The sequence below is a fragment of the Oncorhynchus nerka genome, linkage group LG4 (genome assembly GCF_034236695.1).
Source record: "Oncorhynchus nerka isolate Pitt River linkage group LG4, Oner_Uvic_2.0, whole genome shotgun sequence".
Lineage (NCBI taxonomy): Eukaryota > Metazoa > Chordata > Actinopteri > Salmoniformes > Salmonidae > Oncorhynchus > Oncorhynchus nerka.
The window spans coordinates 44,078,013-44,095,667 of record NC_088399.1 but is presented as its reverse complement, the minus strand read 5'-3'; the positions used below and the strand labels follow the sequence as shown (position 1 = coordinate 44,095,667).

The window sequence follows — 17,655 nt, the reverse complement described above, 5'->3', positions numbered from 1 at the left end:
CTGCAATCTTGTGTTGTGGTGTTGCACTGTATTTCTAGGGTGAAATATGGGCCACGCACAATGGACGTAATGCACCACAAGGGGTCAACAGTTCATTGGCAACAAACAGGTCACGTAAAGGCTTGCAATGGCTGGATTAATATGTTAGTATCATTAAATGTGTACATTGGTTAAATCCCTCATCTCCATTTGAGGTTTGCGATGAAAGAACTGTTTAATTCATTCGATATTGATTATAAAGTAATAGTAGTTATATCCAACGTAATATTGAATAACAAACATTAGAGACTATACTGTTTTACACACACTCATAAGCAAATGCTTGTAAGCACGCACCCTCGTAAAGGAAGTCAGACGCAGGTTCATAGGAATGAAAATGTATGCCTATGCATGTGCACATACGTTGCACAGTACATATCACATGCACACAGACAGACACACCTCCCTCGCCAGCCTTGTCTCTCTCACAGGTAGCAGATCTGATAGTATGAATCTATTCATGTGGAGATTATCCAGCTGACCTTTTGTATAAGATGGTTAAGGAACCTTAATATAGCCGGTGTGGAAAGATTAATGGCATTTTATCATCGGGCTTGTCTTATTGTCTCATAGACCCCCATACGTGTCTGTCTCTCACTTAATCATGTAATATGTAATATTGTAATTGGATGATAAAAACAGATACTGCAGCAAGTAAGGCTACTGTGTTAATTTTTTAAAATAAAATCTAAAAGCTTAAATGAATATAACTAACAAATCTTTTTCTGCTTCTGAAGGCTACAACCGGCAGAGGCCTGTGAAAGATCCCATAGCAGTGGTACTGACTGAGGACAACAGAATTGGGGTGCTGAGATAATCAACTAGTGGCCTGGTTAAATAGGGCTTAGCAACGAGGAGTGTTTTTTTTAAATAAGAAAGTTAAGAGCTTGTGTGTGTGGTGCCTGCCTGGGGCAAGAGCAGGCTACAGTGGGAGACAAACCAAACGGGGGGACATCTTAAGGCTAACTGTTTTCAGACATGTGCCTCCTTCGAGGGAGTCCGGATCTCTTTTCCTTCAGGCTCGTTTTCTAAACCTGGCGAGGGGCGAAAGAAGAGGAGGTAATCGGCCAATGAAAGGACTGGGTTGGCCTCCTTCATAGAGATCACCTGATCAGTTTTGCATGAGCAGATCCTGGCTCACCTTCAACACTATTAAGAGAAAAGCTTGCTGATGACAATGGGATTGGACTCAGCCCTCCCTCCCCTGCCATTGCAAGTGTCTCCTCTGTTCACACCAGGACCTAACTAACGTGCCTGCCCTCTTTTTAAGGGAGTTTGGGGATTACATAGTGTGAACTTGCCCTCTTTTCTTATTTGCTAGTAATCAATAGATCATTGGTTTTGTCGTCTTTTTAGAGACCGTGGTTTGAAGACTGGGACTGGGGGAGAACCAGTACATCCCTAACCCAAGATGAGTGCGACGAAGGAAGATGTTGAGAAGTTCCTGGATGGGAACCCGGCTTTCGCCCAGGGCTACTTCAACAAGAAGCTCACACCGGGGGCCCTCTCTGTGATGGCAGGCATCTCGGAGTCCAAGGTGGACTTTGGGATGTTACAGGAGCTGGGTCAGATAGAGGAAGGTCAGATCCTGTTCGACCTGATCAAAGAAATGCAGGAGAACGTGAACATGGAGAAAGTGGTGTTTAAGATTCTGAAGAGGATCGTCGCCCTGATCCAAGCTGACCGCTGCAGCCTGTTCATGTACCGGGAGAGGAACGGCATCGCGGAGCTGGCCACTCGTCTCTTCAACATCACTACAGAGTCAGAGCTGGACGACTGTATGGTGCACCCTGACCATGAGATCGTCTTCCCCCTGGACCTTGGGGTGGTGGGAAATGTGGCCCAGACCAAGAAACACGTCAATTTGAAAGATGTCAATGAGGTAAGAGTCAGATGGGGAAAAGAAGCATAAATGTTGTGGTAGTGATGAGAACAGACAGACAGTGTCCCAGAGGCTAGTGAGAGCCAGTGAGATTGTGTTAATAGTCTTTTACAAGGGCCTTGTCATACGCTCCTACATGATATCATCTTCTATCTGTACCAAAATAAATAGATGTATCACGTTTATGTTCAGCCAGAGAGAAAAGTTAATAGTTATTTAATCCGTGCCTATCCGAACGTACACATATTGTTCAAATTGTGTTTTTTGCTAAAACGCAGTGACACACAAAGTGGTATCGCAACTATACAGTTCTGTGGGGATCTTCTAAATGTATATCTGGAGACAATATAAATCCTCTTGACAGATGTAATCCAGTTATTGTATATCCCTTGACCCCCTGTTGTAACTGGGATTAGGACACCTGTTCTGGGGCATTTACACTAGTGTCAGCAGGAAGCTAACACGGTTCAAATTAATTTATATTTCACATTGCCCAGATTTACATTCACCCTTGATAATGGAGTGTACTTCTTACCCAAGCAGTTATAGTTCTTTAATAAATTGTGTTTTGTCTTTGAATATGCCAGAGGAAAACATGTATTAATCTGTGGTCTATAATGACATGCCAACTGAAAAAAGGCTCAAAACCAAGGCCATGTACTGGCTCATAGACAGACCCGTCTTAACACATCCATGTGGGATCTCTGAAGTCGGTGATTTGTTTTGTTTTCTACCATACAGAGCAGTCACTTCAGCTCATTCGTTGATGACCTGACAGAGTACAAGACCAGGAACATTTTAGCCTCGCCCATCATGAACGGAGAGGATGTGGTGGCTGTGATCATGGCCCTGAACAAGACCACTGGACCACACTTCACCACTGAGGATGAGGATGTGAGTACTGAGGACGAAGGCTCTCTGAGAAATAGGACCTACACATGTCCAAGTGTCAGTGTCACAATGGAAATACTAAGAGGAGGTTATTGCATGAATAAGTTGAGGATGAGTAATCAACAGGTTTTCCCAAAGTGAATTTACTCAAAGCGTACGTGGCATATTAACACTGACTGATGTTGTAGAACACAAGCGTGTCCATCAAACAAGCACAGGGAACACATACAAACTGTGCCATTGCTGCCTAAATGAAGAGGAAGGTCACATTCACTCACTCCTGATGTTTTCAAATACTCCCTCTTGTCTTTCCTCTACCACCTTGATTACACATCAATGCATGTATTTCTCTTTAACAATAATTCACATTTTTGATCTCCCAGCTTTTTTTGAAGTATCTCAGAATAGCCACTTTGAACCTGAAGATTTACCAGCTGAACTACCTGTACAACTGTGAGACTCGAAAAGGACAGGTGAGTCTGCTGTCTGCACTGATATTCAGAGGAATTACTAGTTGTAGATGACAATATGGTGAACACACAAAAAAGGCCTTTTGATTTTATTTTTTAGCTTTCACACATTTAATGATATATCAACCAACTGGTTATTAGCTGATCCTTCGTGGTTGTTGTTTTTCTGTCGGGTATAGGTCCTGTTGTGGTCTGCCAACAAGGTGTTTGAGGAGCTGACAGACATTGAGAGACAGTTCCACAAAGCCCTGTATACAGTGCGGGCCTACCTGAACTGTGACAGGTACTCTGTGGGCCTATTGGACATGACCAAGGAGAAGGTGGGTGACACTGTCTGCATGTAGCCGGGCCATTCCTGAATTGCGGTATTGTCTTAAGCCTTCGAAGGTTTTTATTGATCTATAATATATTTTCAGTATTTTTGCTTAATTTCTTGCATTCAAAATAATAGGTATCCCCAAAATCCTCAAAACATGTCACTACAACTCCACTCATCACTTCTGGAACGAGACAATTTGCTTGCCCTAAGTACTTTAAACCATGCACAAACATAAAGTTTTGCAATATAAAGGACTTGCATTATGTTTCATCACTGATAAACAGTTTACGTGTGGTATGTAACTATGTGTGATTTAATGCAAAGTGTTTTTTCATGGTTGCAAAGGTGAGGGACGTACAGTAAAAGCCACCGCAGTTCAAGAATGATCCAGCCATTTAGCCATCATAAAGAATAGTTATTATGGGTCTCCTCTAGTAATACTGTAGCCCACAAAACATAGCTCTAGCAGTATTTGTTCATATTTTGCACCTACCAGCACTACAGTGCCTTCAGAAAGTACTCAGACCCCTTGACATTTTGCCCATTTTGTTGTGTTACAGCCTGAATTTAAAATAATAAAACTGAGATTATTGTTCACTGGCCTACACACAATACCCAATCATGTCAAAGTGGACTTATGTTTTTAGAATGTTTACAAATTTATTAAAAATGAAAAGCAGAAATGTATTGTGTTAATTAATAAGTATTCAACCCCTTTGTTTTGGCAAACCTAAATAAGTCCAGGAGTAAAAGTTTGCTTAACAAGTGTCATTAATAAGTTGCATGGGCTCACTCTGTGTAATAATAGTGTTTAACATGATTTTTGAATGACTACCTCGTCTCTGTAACTCGTAACATACGATTTCAAACACAGATTCAACCAGGGAGGTTTTCCAATGCCTCGCAACTAAGGTCACCTATTGGTAGATGGGTAAAAATAAAATAAAAAGCAGACATTGAATATCCCTTTGAGAATAGTGAAGTTCAATGGCGGTCAGTGGCATTAAATATGTTAATATGTTAAATGTTTTTTTTATGAGCATGGCCTTATTTCTATTACAGCATATTGGACGACTGTATTCCATTCACCCAGCTCAATGTAACATTGATAGGTTTAGGCTACTACATGACACTAGAATTGTCCCTATACCTATCATAAGGTTGCTTCAACCTAGCCTATGAATGAAAGTTTACAACGTAGGTGCACAGGTCGAGAGAAAAAATAAAGTAATCAAGGTGACAGACAGTGACACATTCAACACTGCCATGCACACTCTTGCCTGCGTCTAGCTGATCGAGGGTGTAATCATTAGTCCAACAGTTGCAAACAATAGTTTCTATTAGACAAATTCAGGTATGTTTATCCCTGTTTCATTCCGTTAAAGAAACATTTTTCAACAGAATCAGCGGAATTAATAAATCCCTGATCACACGCGAACACAGTTCACTTTCATAGCAGCCACATACAAACAGCATGATCATTTTGCGTGTAGAATTCCTTCTCGCATCTATGTGCTCTGTTCTCACCTTTTCCTTTTGCTTGTGGACTTCAGTGAACAACACATCAGTCGTCTGTGAACAGGCGGGAAAAAAACATAATATCATAACCGCTAAACGCCCACACAAAGCCTTGTTATCACCATTTTAGCTAACGTCATAGTTAGCTAACATAGCTACTAGAATTAACGTGTTCGTTAACCTGCTACAATCATGCAGTACAGTGTACAGTCAGCAAGCAGTTTAGCAGTTACAGCGGCAGGCCCCGGTGGAAATAAATGAATAAAACCAAACGCTTACCTTGACTTGGAAGAGTTCCAGTGTTGGATAGATATAGCCAACTAGCTAACATAGCATCCCGCTCTGTTTGAGCCGGGTGTTTGAGTAGGATAAACTATCTAGCAGCATTTGCTAGCTAAGAGAAAGAAAAATACAACAAAATATAGCTCTCTCTATCTCTCGCTTGCTTCTCCTTCATTTTTAAAGAAATGTATTTGATCAAAACTGTTCAAATATTATCTTTCTCTTTATTTGTTTCAACTACTCACCTCACTACATGCACTGCAGTGCTAGATAACTGTAGCTTACGCTTTCAGCTAGGGGTGTGCTGAGTAGTTGGACAAAACGAGTATCATAACGGATATGTATATCTGTTTACATTATGATCAGAGTATTTTTTGTATTCATCCATGATCGGGAAAAAGTAATTTTCATATGCCAGCACGCATCTTTCTCATGTCAGTCGGTCATGTGTGAGGTTCTACGTGGTCTAAATAACTCAACTGGCTGTCTGTAAAGAGAAGGGCAGGCTGTACGTTGATCCTGTGGTTCTGATTGGATAGAGGGAAACTATATTTCTCCATCCACTTGCTTCATAATTTCACCCGATCAGTTTTCCTCTTTTTGAGCTGATCATTTAGATTGCTACTGCCTGGCTGCTACTATGATAAATCACATGGCGAGGATGTTTGCTATCAAGCTGTCAATGTGGATAATATCTCACGGATTCTGACTGAGTGACAAACTTGGCTGCCAGCAGCAAATTGAGGCCAGACAGACAGACACACACACACACACCCCTCCGCGCGCTGCTCTGAATCTGTAGCTTCTTTGCAGGAATTTGGCCAACATCTATTTAGGCATATTAAAACACTTCTGTTTTTTCAGATCGCAAGTATCATCCGATCCGACAATCAACTGTCAAGTTACGGATACGATTACGAATACAAGTATGGCCATGTCGGCACACCTGCTTTCAGTACTATAATCAATCTCTGATCCATTGATTGGGTGGACAACATGTCAGTTCATGTTACAAGAGCGCTGATAGGTTGAAGGATGTCTTCCGGAAGTTGTCATAAATACTGTGTAAGTCTATGGAAGGGAGTGAGGACCATGAGCCTCCTAGGTTTTGTATTGAAGTCAGTGTACCCAGAGGAGGATGGAAACTAGCTGTCCTCCAGCTACACCATAGTGCTACCCTACAGAGTGCTGTTGAGGCTACTGTCGACCTTCATTGCAAAACAGTGTGTTTTAATCAATTGTTTGGTGACGTGAATATATTTAGTATAGTTTTATCTAAAAATTATAACTTTTTTAATGTTTCACTATTTACATTTTTATGAAAATCAATTAGGAGGATGGAGAAAACTAAGGATGGATCAACAACATTGTTGTTACTCCACAAAACTAACCTAATCCGCAGAGTGAAAAGAACAACATTTGTATAAAATATAAATATTCCAAAACATGCATCATGTTGGCAACAAGGCATCCTATTACGGGTATGCTTGTAATCGTTAAGGACTGGGGAGTTTTTCAGGATAAAAAATCAACTGAATAGAGCTAAGCACAGGCAAAATCCTAGAGGAAAACCTGGTACAGTCTGATTTCCACGAGACATTTTGAGATCAATTCACCTTTCAGCAGGATAATAATCTAAAACACAAGGCCAAATCTACACTGGAGTTGCTTACCAAGAAGACAGTGAATGTTCCTGAGTGGTTTTGACTTAAATTGTCTTGAAAATCTATTGCAAGACTTGAAAATGTTTGTCTAGCAAATATTTCACAATCCGGATGTGTAAAGCTCTTAGAGACTTACCCAGAAAGACTCATAGCTGTAAACACTGCCAAAGGTATTCTAACATGTATTGACTCAGGGGTGTGAATGCTTATGTAAATGAGATATTTCTGTATTTCATTTTCAATAAATTTGCAAAAATGTCTAAAAACAGTTATTCACTTTGACATTGTGGGGTATTGTGTGTAATAATTTATTTAATCCATTTTGATTTCAGGCTGTAAAACAACCAAATGTGGAGGCTCTGCAGTGGCGGATTTAGGTATAGGTGACATGGGCAGCCGCCCAGGGCGGCATCTTGCCGGGGGTGGCACGGGGGACCCGCACAAAATGTTTTGGAATGGTGACATTTGCATGATCGGTTTTCTATCACTCATTTGAACATCACGTCAATGATATGATGTCACCGTGTGGGACTGTGGGTCAATTAACCTTGTCGGAGTGGGCGCCCTGATTCTAGTTTGTGAGCTTGGCAGGCCACTGCCTGAGAAGGTCTCCCACTCAGAAGTACGAGATGGGGAGGGGGGCTGGGGTAGGTTGACCTCAGGTCTCCCCACTGGAAGCCTGAGGTAGGGGGACCGGGGGAATGGGCGGACCTCTAACTTTGTACAGTACTAATGTGTGTGTGTGTGTGGGGGGGTGGTGCCCAGGGAGCCATACAAGCTAGAACCGCCACTGAGGCTCTGTAATATTATTAATATGCTGTGTCTGACAATCCATCTGTGTTATTGCTTTGTTCCTATAGGAGTTCTTTGACATCTGGCCAGTGTTGATGGGAGACCAGCCCCCTTACTCTGGACCTCTTACCCCTGATGGCAGAGTAAGTGTTCATAACTATCTACTTATTATCCTATGAACTGGTCTTCACCTTTTTGCCTTTGTTTTTACAATTTTGTATTCCTGGTGTGTGATTTTTTCTGTTTTTCTGTTATCTGTGATTCTAGGAAGTCATATTCTACAAAGTCATTGATTATATTTTGCATGGAAAAGAGGACATCAAAGTTATCGCGTACGTTTATTTAACTTTTCTCTGATCATTAATGTATAGTTGAAGTAGTTTCAACCCTGTATTATCAGACCTGGGTTCAAATACATGTGCATTTGAGTAGTTGGCATTATAAATATTTTTTTCTGTGTATTTGAGTATTTTTAAATACACAGCCCAAAACAAGTATTTTTACTTGAGTATTTGAATAGTTATTTGTAAAGAACAAAAAGTCTACCAAATTATATTTTAGAGGATTTTCAAATACTTATTTCAAATACAATTTTCAAATACCTTTGTTAAATGCAAGCGAGTGCATTTTAGTCCGTGTATGCACATTTTTCTAATCCTTTCCAAATGTATTTCCAAAGACATAAAAAATGTTCAACTACTTGTCTTTTCAAATAAAATATTTCTGAAAACTTACTTTGAATGTATGTTAAAGTGATTGAGATATCTGAAATAGTATTTGAACCCAGGTCTGTGTTTGATACTGTATAGCAGAATAATCCGTGTGTGTTGTCTGACTGTGTTGTCAACAGGACTCCCACTCTAGAACACTGGGTTTTGTGTACTGGACTTCCCACATATGTGGCTGAAACTGGTCTTGTAAGTTTTTTAACTGGCATTCAGATACCAAGTGTTTGAAACGCTATCAGAATTTGGAATTGACTTGAAAATAACACAATGTTCAAATTGCCATGATTTGCATGTGTGTTGATGCTGTACTCTTTATTTTGAATATCTAGATATGTAACATCATAAATCCCGCAACAGAGGAGATGTTCAAGTTTCAGGTACATTTGCTTCCTCATAAAATCAAGTATCCTTGCATGTGGTTTTAGCAAACAGTTTAGCAACTTGCATAATTCCTGTTGACCCTTTACCTTGTGTCTTCCCATAATACAGTCAGAACCCTTGGATGATAGTGGTTGGACCATAAAGAATGTGCTGTCCATGCCAATCGTCAACATGACGGAAGATATCGTGGGCGTGGCTACATTCTACAACAGGAAAGATGGGAAGCCATTCGATCAGCAGGATGAGGAGCTAATGGAGGTACTTTACTGTACTACAGCACGCAACTGTCTTCTCAACAACTCCTCTCTTCACAGAGAAGTCGTCAAGTCAAATGGCTCTATAAAGCCCTGTTCTCTGCATTTTTTTGTGTAGACCATTAATTTATACAATGCACTGTGGCAGTCAAATGCCTCCCACTCTCTTCACCACATTGACCTGAGTGAACCTACTCTGAATGATAGTGTGATTGTCTGTCTACCCATGCTGGTATCTGAGTGAACCTACTCTGAATGATAGTGTGATTGTCTGTCTATCCCATGCTGGCTTCTGAGTGAACCTACTCTGAATGATAGTGTGATTGTCTGTCTACCCATGCTGGCTTCTGAGTGAACCTACTCTGAATGATAGTGTGATTGTCTGTCTACCCATGCTGGCTTCTGAGAGAACCTACTCTGAATGATAGCGTGATTGTCTGTCTACCCATGCTGGCTTCTGAGAGAACCTACTCTGAATGATAGTGTGATTGTCTGTCTACCCATGCTGGCTTCTGAGAGAACCTACTCTGAATGACATTGTTTCTGCTGGTCTCCCCAGGCTATGACTAACTTCCTGGGCTGGTCCCACCTCAACACAGACACCTATGACAGGATGAAAATGATAGAGAACCGGAAAGACATAGCTCAGGACATGGTGCTCTACCACGTCAAGTGCCGTGATGACGAAATACAGAATATCCTGGTGAAGCCTTGCTCACAGATATACACAGATCTAACCTCCTTTACAAGAGAAGTGTTGTTTTCATATTTCACACTCATTGTTGTTTTATGTATCTTAGAAAACCAGACAGTATTTCAACAGAGAGCCCTGTGACTGTGAAGAGGAAGAGTTCCTGCAGATTCTGGTATTGCTACCTTATTTTTGTAGAATAACAATTTGGTCATAATCTGGAGGTTGTAGAATTATCTCTGATTTAGTCACTAGAGTATACGTTTAAGTACTGGAACAGTAGGCCTGCATTTGAAAGCTCTAGCTAGATTTATATGGTTGTATAGGTATAGGATCTTCATTTGATCACCCTGTAGCAGGAAATGTAAAACGTATAGTGTATTTGAGGTTTAAAAAGGCTTGATTTTCCCAACAAAAATGCCCATGAATTATTATCGACATAATAATTAAAATGTCCTGTTGCTGCAGGATCATTTTCCTGCTGTAGCAAACTAGCTAAAATTAAGATCCTTCATCTGCATGTTTAGTTTTTGTTAATAATGCCGTAATAATCATGCTTTATCACACAGAAAAAAGAACTGCCTGGCCCCAAGAAGTTTGAGATCTATGAGTTCGGGTTCTCTGACTTTGACTGCACAGAGTTGGAGCTGGTGATGTGTGGGATCCAGATGTTCTATGAGGTCGGAGTGGTCAAGAAGTTCCAGGTTCCACAGGAGGTATGGTGCAATCATGATCTGTACTGCGACATCTTTCAGTGCCGGGAAAGTGTCAATTCTGAATGATCTCTGAGCAGTTAGTCGTTAGTTACTTTATTACTCTCCCATACTATCTGTATATGCTCTAACAGGCATCTTTATTTATTTCAACAGGTTCTGGTACGCTTCATGTACTCTATCAGCAAAGGCTACAGGAAAATTCCCTATCACAACTGGCGCCACGGTTTCAATGTCGGACAGACCATGTTCACACTGTTGACGGTAGGAATGCTTACACCTCAGTTAATGTACCCTAACATGTTTTCTTACTTGCCAAAAAAGCTTAACTGAAGGCATGATTGAAAGATCTCTAATTCTGAGAGTCAAACGGCTGTATTTTGTTGTGTCAGACAGGGAACATGAAGAGATACTACACAGATCTGGAGGTGATGGCAATGATCACATCTGCTTTCCTCCATGATATCGACCACAGGGGCACCAACAACCTCTACCAGGTGAAGTGAGTACTCCTGGGAATCGTTGCTCTCTCTGCTCTCTGAAAGTTGGTACTGATGTTGGATCTTCATTTGACCAGTATTGTCACAGCAAAAATAATGATTTGACTGTTTAGTCCACTATGTTGCTTGATCAGTGGTTAGGCTATTAGCTGGCCAAACGTATGTTACATGAAAAATGCAATACTGTTAGTGTGCGTTAGTGTGGGTGTGTTAGTGTGGGTGTGTTAGTGTGGGTTTTCAGTGAATTGATGTAAATCACAGGACAATTGCAGGAAAGTGCAGGAAAATTCTCAGCAACAAAAGAGTGATCAAAATTAGGATCCTACATCTGTACAACAAGTCCTTAAATGATCTATGGGTCTCTTCTTTTACTCACTCTCTCATCATGACTGAGGCCTTGCATGTAGAGAAGCACCTTGATTAGCTTTGTGTGATGAATGGCTTATGATGAGCTCTTTACAGTGTCTGGTCTGATCTCCCCTCACGAATAGATCTGGTAACCCACTTGCCAAGCTTCACGGCTCATCCGTCCTGGAGAGGCATCATCTAGAATTTGCCAAGTTCCTCCTGGCAGACGAGGTACGTAAGGTTTTTTGTATCTCAGCCATAAACATTCACTACTACAGTAGAACATTTTAGGTCAATTATTTATTTATTTGTACTTTATGCTTCCATGTTGATCACATGCTCTAGTCTAACTCCTCCCCCCCCCCAGTCCTTGAATATATACCAGAACCTCAACAGAAGACAGAACGAGCATGCCATCCACCTCATGGACATTGCCATCATTGCAACAGACTTGCAACTCTATTTCAAGTAAGACTTGCAACTCCAATTCAATTAAGGAAAATAATCCTGCAGCAACAGAAAATATGAATTATTATGTGTATTATAATTTATGGATGTTTTTTGAAGGGGTTTATACATTTTTTGTCAGGGAAAATCTAGTCGGACATTTTAAAGTGGAAATTTACAAGACTTTCTAAAGCTTGAATTCACTACAAGTTTGCATTTCGTGCTGTGCAGGAAAATTCTCCTAAAAAAAAGCGTGATCATATTAAGATCCTACATCTGTATTTACTTAACTGCAATACATATTGTATTCCCCATACAGATCTTAGGAAGAATGTATTGTTGTTAATGTGGACTCTTTTTCTGCATATTAAAGCACGGATTTAGATACGACGATCAAGCCTACTTAGTCCTGTAAAGTTGAGGGAACAAGATTTCACAATGCAGCGCTTTGTGAAATCTGAATGTGTAAATCTCTGTGTGGACATTTTCCAATGTCACCAGGAAGCGAACAATGTTCCAGAAGATTGTCGACCTATCAAAGACCTACGAAGATGAGAAGAAGTGGGTGGACTGGATGTCCCTGGAGACGACCAGGAAAGAGATTGTCCTGTGAGTGCAGTTCATGGTAGGGGGAGGATAGTAGTGATAGGGGGATATGTAGGATAATAACATGCACATTGGATCTTATTTTAGCATTTCTATTTTACGCTGAACCTTCAATGATTCCCCTCAAAGGGCCATGATGATGACAGCATGTGACCTGTCAGCCCTCACTAAGCCATGGGAGGTACAAAGCAAGGTGAGAACCTCCCTTGATTATATATACGACATTTTAGTAGATGCTTTTGTGTTTCTGTAAGTGAATAAAGCTGTCCAATATAGTGAAATACATTGGACTACCTGGCTTCGTTCCAGGTGGCGCTGTCTGAAGCAGCGGAGTTCTGGGTACAGGGTGACTTGGAAAGAGAAGTTCTTGGAAATCAACCCATTGTGAGTATATCAACGTGTGTGTGTCTGTCCACATACATTTTTACACATCCAAGATGCCTGATGAAGAACTAAGTTTTTTTTTGGTGCGTGTGTGTGTTGTTCCTCCCTCCTTTCCAACCAGACAATGATGGACAGAAACTGTGCTGGTGAACTGCCCAAGCTGCAGTGTGGTTTCATTGACTTTGTCTGCACATTTGTCTACAAGGTAACGTCACCGCATGTACTACCACCCCTTCAGACAAGCTACATCACTCAGCTTCACAGTTACTGCTAAGCACCAAGTAAACCATGAATCAATAGATCTTAGTGTTTGGTCAAATAGTTGGCATACCTTCTATTGGATGTGTAGAATGACCAAATGCACAAATCGTTGCCTTTCAGACAAGCATTATTTGGTGAGATGGCTTGACTGTCAGAAATAGAGCTCTCAAGTTTTTGTTTTGTTGTTTAGGAATTGTCCCGCTTCCATCCGGCCATCCAGCCGATGTATGATGGCATGCTGAACAACAGGAAGGAGTGGAAGGTCAAGCAGGAAGAGTACGAGGCACAACAGGCCATCCTGAAAGCCCAGTCAGGTCAGAGTGGACGATATACTATTGCACTCTAGTTTAGAGGGCATTTTGTCTGTGCATTAAAAGTAATACAGATGATCCTTAAACATGTATTGCTCTTTTTGTATTCTTGCTATGTAAAGGGTCCAAGACGTGCTCAGTGTGCTGAAGCTCAGGACCTGTTTTGGAGGTAGGTCACTCCAGGATACATCACAGCCACACAGTCTTACTGCCGGCCGTGGGCAGGACCAGCCTCACCTCAGAACAGCTGTGGAAGGACAGCCTCCCCTCACAGCATCAGAACTTTAGAGAAGAGCCAGAGGGACTCCTTATCAGTCACGCAGCAAGGCCGTTGGATCTTCTGGTTCCAGACCCATGTTGGCACATTATGGCCACAACAGTCAATTTCCTGCCTTCAACTGAAGAGCAGTTATCATTAGTTGCATTGGCATATCCACATTTTGGAAGTTACCCCTTTCACTATGCTTCACGACATTCTGAGGAATCCTTCATGGTCTTAGTGGAGTTCATTTTTGTTTGTACTAACTTTTTTAACGTATGTAATGGTAGGTTCCGGAAGGTTTTTATTGACCAATTAAAGGAACAAGAAGTCAACAACTTCTGAAATGTTTCCATATGTATGTATAATGTCATTAATATGACACTAAAGCCCTGTTTAAACCAGGTGCCAACATACGTTCTTTGTCCTGATCTAGTCCACATTCTGATTGTGGCCACATTTTCAGACATATGGTATTAAAGTGTGTCTCTTATCCATCCACTGTGTCTGCATTGTGACCAGATTTCCTGGTCCCTCCCTGTATGCAATTATTTCCCAGATATTCTTTCCAAATAATATTTATTTATTTGAAGACACATGGCAGAAGTCAATGGTGCCACCTGTCAATGATTTTAGAGGCCAAAATAATGATTATTTAAATGGCTTCACTGTGCAGATCAGTCTACACTTCGTAGATATCCAGACACAATGTGTGTCTGACTACCTCTGGAGGTGGTCAGGAAGAGCTGACCTATGACTGCATTTGTCTAAAATTGTGGGAACAATCAGACTGTGGACAAGATCAGGACAAAGGACACATGTTAGCACCTGTTAGCTCATTATGATCGCTTTTCGTTTTAAACAGGTTACTGTTTCTTAACTAACATTTTCGTACAGAATACTGTATGAAATGCACAGGGATACTTTTTATTTTACATTAATATTTTACGCTGTTATTTGTATAGATTTTTAAAACAAGTAGGCTTGTTTTTAGAGTTATCACATTAAAGGTAGACTCAACGAAATGACGTTGCCACGAGCAGCACCGCAGATAGAGATGAGCGAGAAGCAAGATCCCGGTCTTACACGGTCACATACAGTATCTGTGCCTGGGTTTGCTTCATGCTGTTAAGTTGAGCCTCGCGCTTCAATACTCTTAGTTGTTGCGGAAATTGACCCACTATGGTCTTTACTTTCTACATCTACGTCAGAACGCTGAGTCTACCTTTAAATAACACTTTACCAAATGTTGGTGGATTCATCAAGGATCCAACTTTACTTTTATGTATGTTATAATAACAGTGTAATAACCCGTGACTTACATTGTTCTTTACTCCTTCCTGTCAGTCGTCATTTACATAACTGTCCAGTTTTTCCAGATTTCTACGAAATATGACCTATAATTAAATACAAAATGAGTGAAATAGTTTTCCTTCCAAGAAATGGTAGTTCAAAATAAGCTTTTCTGCATTTGAATGGTGTGGGCGTTCCCCAACAACAGAATGTTGTGGCATATACCGGTCATAAAAATATGAATGACAAGTAAACAGCTGATTGGCCAGCTCAGCCAATGGCCCAATGTGACATGTTAAATGAGGGAATAGCTAGCATTTTTGAGCTGGGGTTTAAGTATTTTTTTCTTTTATTTATGCTTTTGGCCACGAGTACGAGAATAGGACGAGTCAACAACATTATTAGTATGAGTTAACAGAATGAGCTTTTTGTGAGATTTTCACTGGACAATTACTTTAATGGTAATCAAAAGTAGATTATGCAATACTAGGGTATAGGGCTAGCATCCACATATGCCATAAGAAGTACGTTTTATGGTTCTACTTCATTACAGGGTAATGTGACCCCTTGCTGTGGGATGCTAAGTGATGGTTTTGCGGTATATTACTATTGTCCCATGCTGTGTTGGGTGAAATAATGGTGTGTAGCACTTTTAGTACAGCACTGTAAGAGGTGCTGTTATAGAACAACTGCAGTCAAGCAGTTGAAAACAAGTATATTTTCTGTGTGTGTACATTGTCATTTATTGTTCTGAGATAGGAGAGAAAGGAGTTGACATTTTCAGGAAGGTCTGTCCCTGGCTATCAACAGTTAACTAGAAATGCTTCATTTTGAGAAACCCATCGTTCTCTCTATGTAACTGTTCACTGTTTATTGTTGAATATTTGAATGAGACATACTTTTAGGGTAAAAACAAGATACGGTATGTCTCAGTATATGCATATCTAACAATATTGGATGGATTTTTATATGGTCCAGTCCACTGCGAATAGTGGTCAATGTCCAATCCCTCAGTAAGAGTGATTGAAGCCAGTGGCCTTGATTCTGTTACTCTTGAGCCTACTCACTGGATCCATAGAATCTCCTAGTGTTCATTATGAACAGAGGGTAATCCTGCTCTTACAGCAGCCCCACTGTCAATGGGGTACCTATGCTTTTATAGATGGAATCAATTGTAAATAGTCTTCTCCTGTAAATATATTTCATTAATAGTATATTTTTATTCAGATGATTAATACTTAATTTCCTCTATGAGCGTCAGTGCAACATTACGGTTATGTTCGATCTGTGCCGACATTATAGCATGAAGGGAATATTAAGGACCCTTTAATTAGAAGCAGTAATTATGTACTTCCTCTTTTCAATTCCACATCATTAAACATTGCAACAAACATTTTATTCCACAATTTGCTGTTAAAAATACTTTAGCGTAGATATGACAAGTTCTAAAGCTCAATGTATGTGTTTTGTCTACAATGACCAAAATAAAGTACATTTATTTTTAAGGATGCATTTTGTCTAATGATATCTTGTTAGTTTTATACAACAGGAAACAATTTAAATATCCATTGTATCCTATTGTTTTTATATTTATATATATTTATATGGACAGAGGTTGGGCCAAAGTATCTAAAGCCTTATTCATGCTCCAGGCCTTAATTCTCAAATCAGTTTTGGAATACTGACTTTCCAAACAGGAAGTTACAAGTGACCAAATCCGATGTGTGTGTTTAGACAGCAGTCATTTGCTGACGTGGCTAAGCTAGTTATCATAGTAACGACAGGTGTGCACAGTGGTATAGGCTGATTGGTGGTGGTGCTCGTGCTTCCTATCACTCAAAAGCTGTAGCAAGTTAAGGTGACAACAATGCCCGCCATGGACGTTTCCCAGTTGCTTTGAATGTTTCCTAATCATAGTGTGAGAACTCTTTTCACGGATCAAGGGATAAGATTATCTAAACTTTTTTTGGTTGTTAGCCACAGCAGTCAACTAGCTAGCTAAGTAGCTGTTTATCTTTCCAGCTCATTCACTCATTTGTTCAAATCAAATCAAATGTTATTGGTCACATACACATGGTTAGCAGATGCTAATGCAAGTGTAGCGAAATGCTTGTGCTTCTAGTTCCGACAGCGCAGTAATATCAGTCATCTAACAACTACCTAATACACACAAATCTAAAGGGGTGAATGAGAATATGTACAAATAAAAGTATATGGATGAGCGATGGCCGAGCGGCATAGGCAAGATGCAGTAGATGGTATAAAATACAGTATATAAATGTGATATTTTATTTTACCTTTATTCAACTAGGCAAGTCAGTTAAGAACAAATTCTTATTTTCAATGACGGTCTAGGAACAGTGGGTTAACTGCCTGTTCAGGGGCAGAACGACAGATTTGTACCTTGTCAGCTCGGGGATTTGAACTTGCAACCTTTCAGGTTACCTGTCCAACACTCTAACCACTAGGCTACCCTGCCACCCCATATGATCAATGTAAGATATGTAAACACTATTAAAGTGGAATTATTTAAAGTGGCATTGTTTAAAGTGTCCAGTGATGGGGTCTCAATGTAGGCAGCAGCCTCTCTGAGTTAGTGATTGCTGTTTAACAGCCTGATGG

At 40.4% G+C, this 17,655-nt stretch overlaps 1 protein-coding gene across 1 annotated transcript; it reads left to right on the top strand.

Moving 5' to 3' along the window:
* The first annotated feature begins 971 nt into the window (after positions 1-971).
* On the top strand, positions 972-16,543 carry LOC115125918 (rod cGMP-specific 3',5'-cyclic phosphodiesterase subunit beta-like). The gene is made up of 22 exons (XM_029655511.2): positions 972-1,921; positions 2,663-2,815; positions 3,196-3,285; positions 3,462-3,602; positions 7,926-8,000; positions 8,125-8,189; positions 8,708-8,774; positions 8,915-8,962; positions 9,075-9,224; positions 9,780-9,923; positions 10,021-10,086; positions 10,481-10,627; positions 10,781-10,888; positions 11,017-11,126; positions 11,616-11,703; positions 11,840-11,940; positions 12,421-12,528; positions 12,655-12,718; positions 12,835-12,909; positions 13,031-13,114; positions 13,361-13,484; positions 13,604-16,543. The coding sequence occupies exons 1-22, from the start codon at positions 1,451-1,453 to the stop codon at positions 13,627-13,629; spliced, it is 2,505 nt and encodes an 834-aa protein (XP_029511371.1). The 5' UTR covers positions 972-1,450; the 3' UTR covers positions 13,630-16,543.
* Positions 16,544-17,655: the final 1,112 nt, after the last annotated feature.

What these genes read in the sequence shown, in the direction of transcription:
- LOC115125918 (XM_029655511.2), top strand. Translation starts at nt 1,451, where the DNA reads ATGAGTGCGACGAAGGAAGATGTTGAGAAGTTCCTGGATGGGAACCCG. An exon ending in CCATGTTCACACTGTTGACG is followed by an intron (nt 10,889 to 11,016) that starts GTAGGAATGCTT and finishes TTGTTGTGTCAG; the next exon opens with ACAGGGAACATGAAGAGATA. An exon ending in TTCTTGGAAATCAACCCATT is followed by an intron (nt 12,910 to 13,030) that starts GTGAGTATATCA and finishes CTTTCCAACCAG; the next exon opens with ACAATGATGGACAGAAACTG.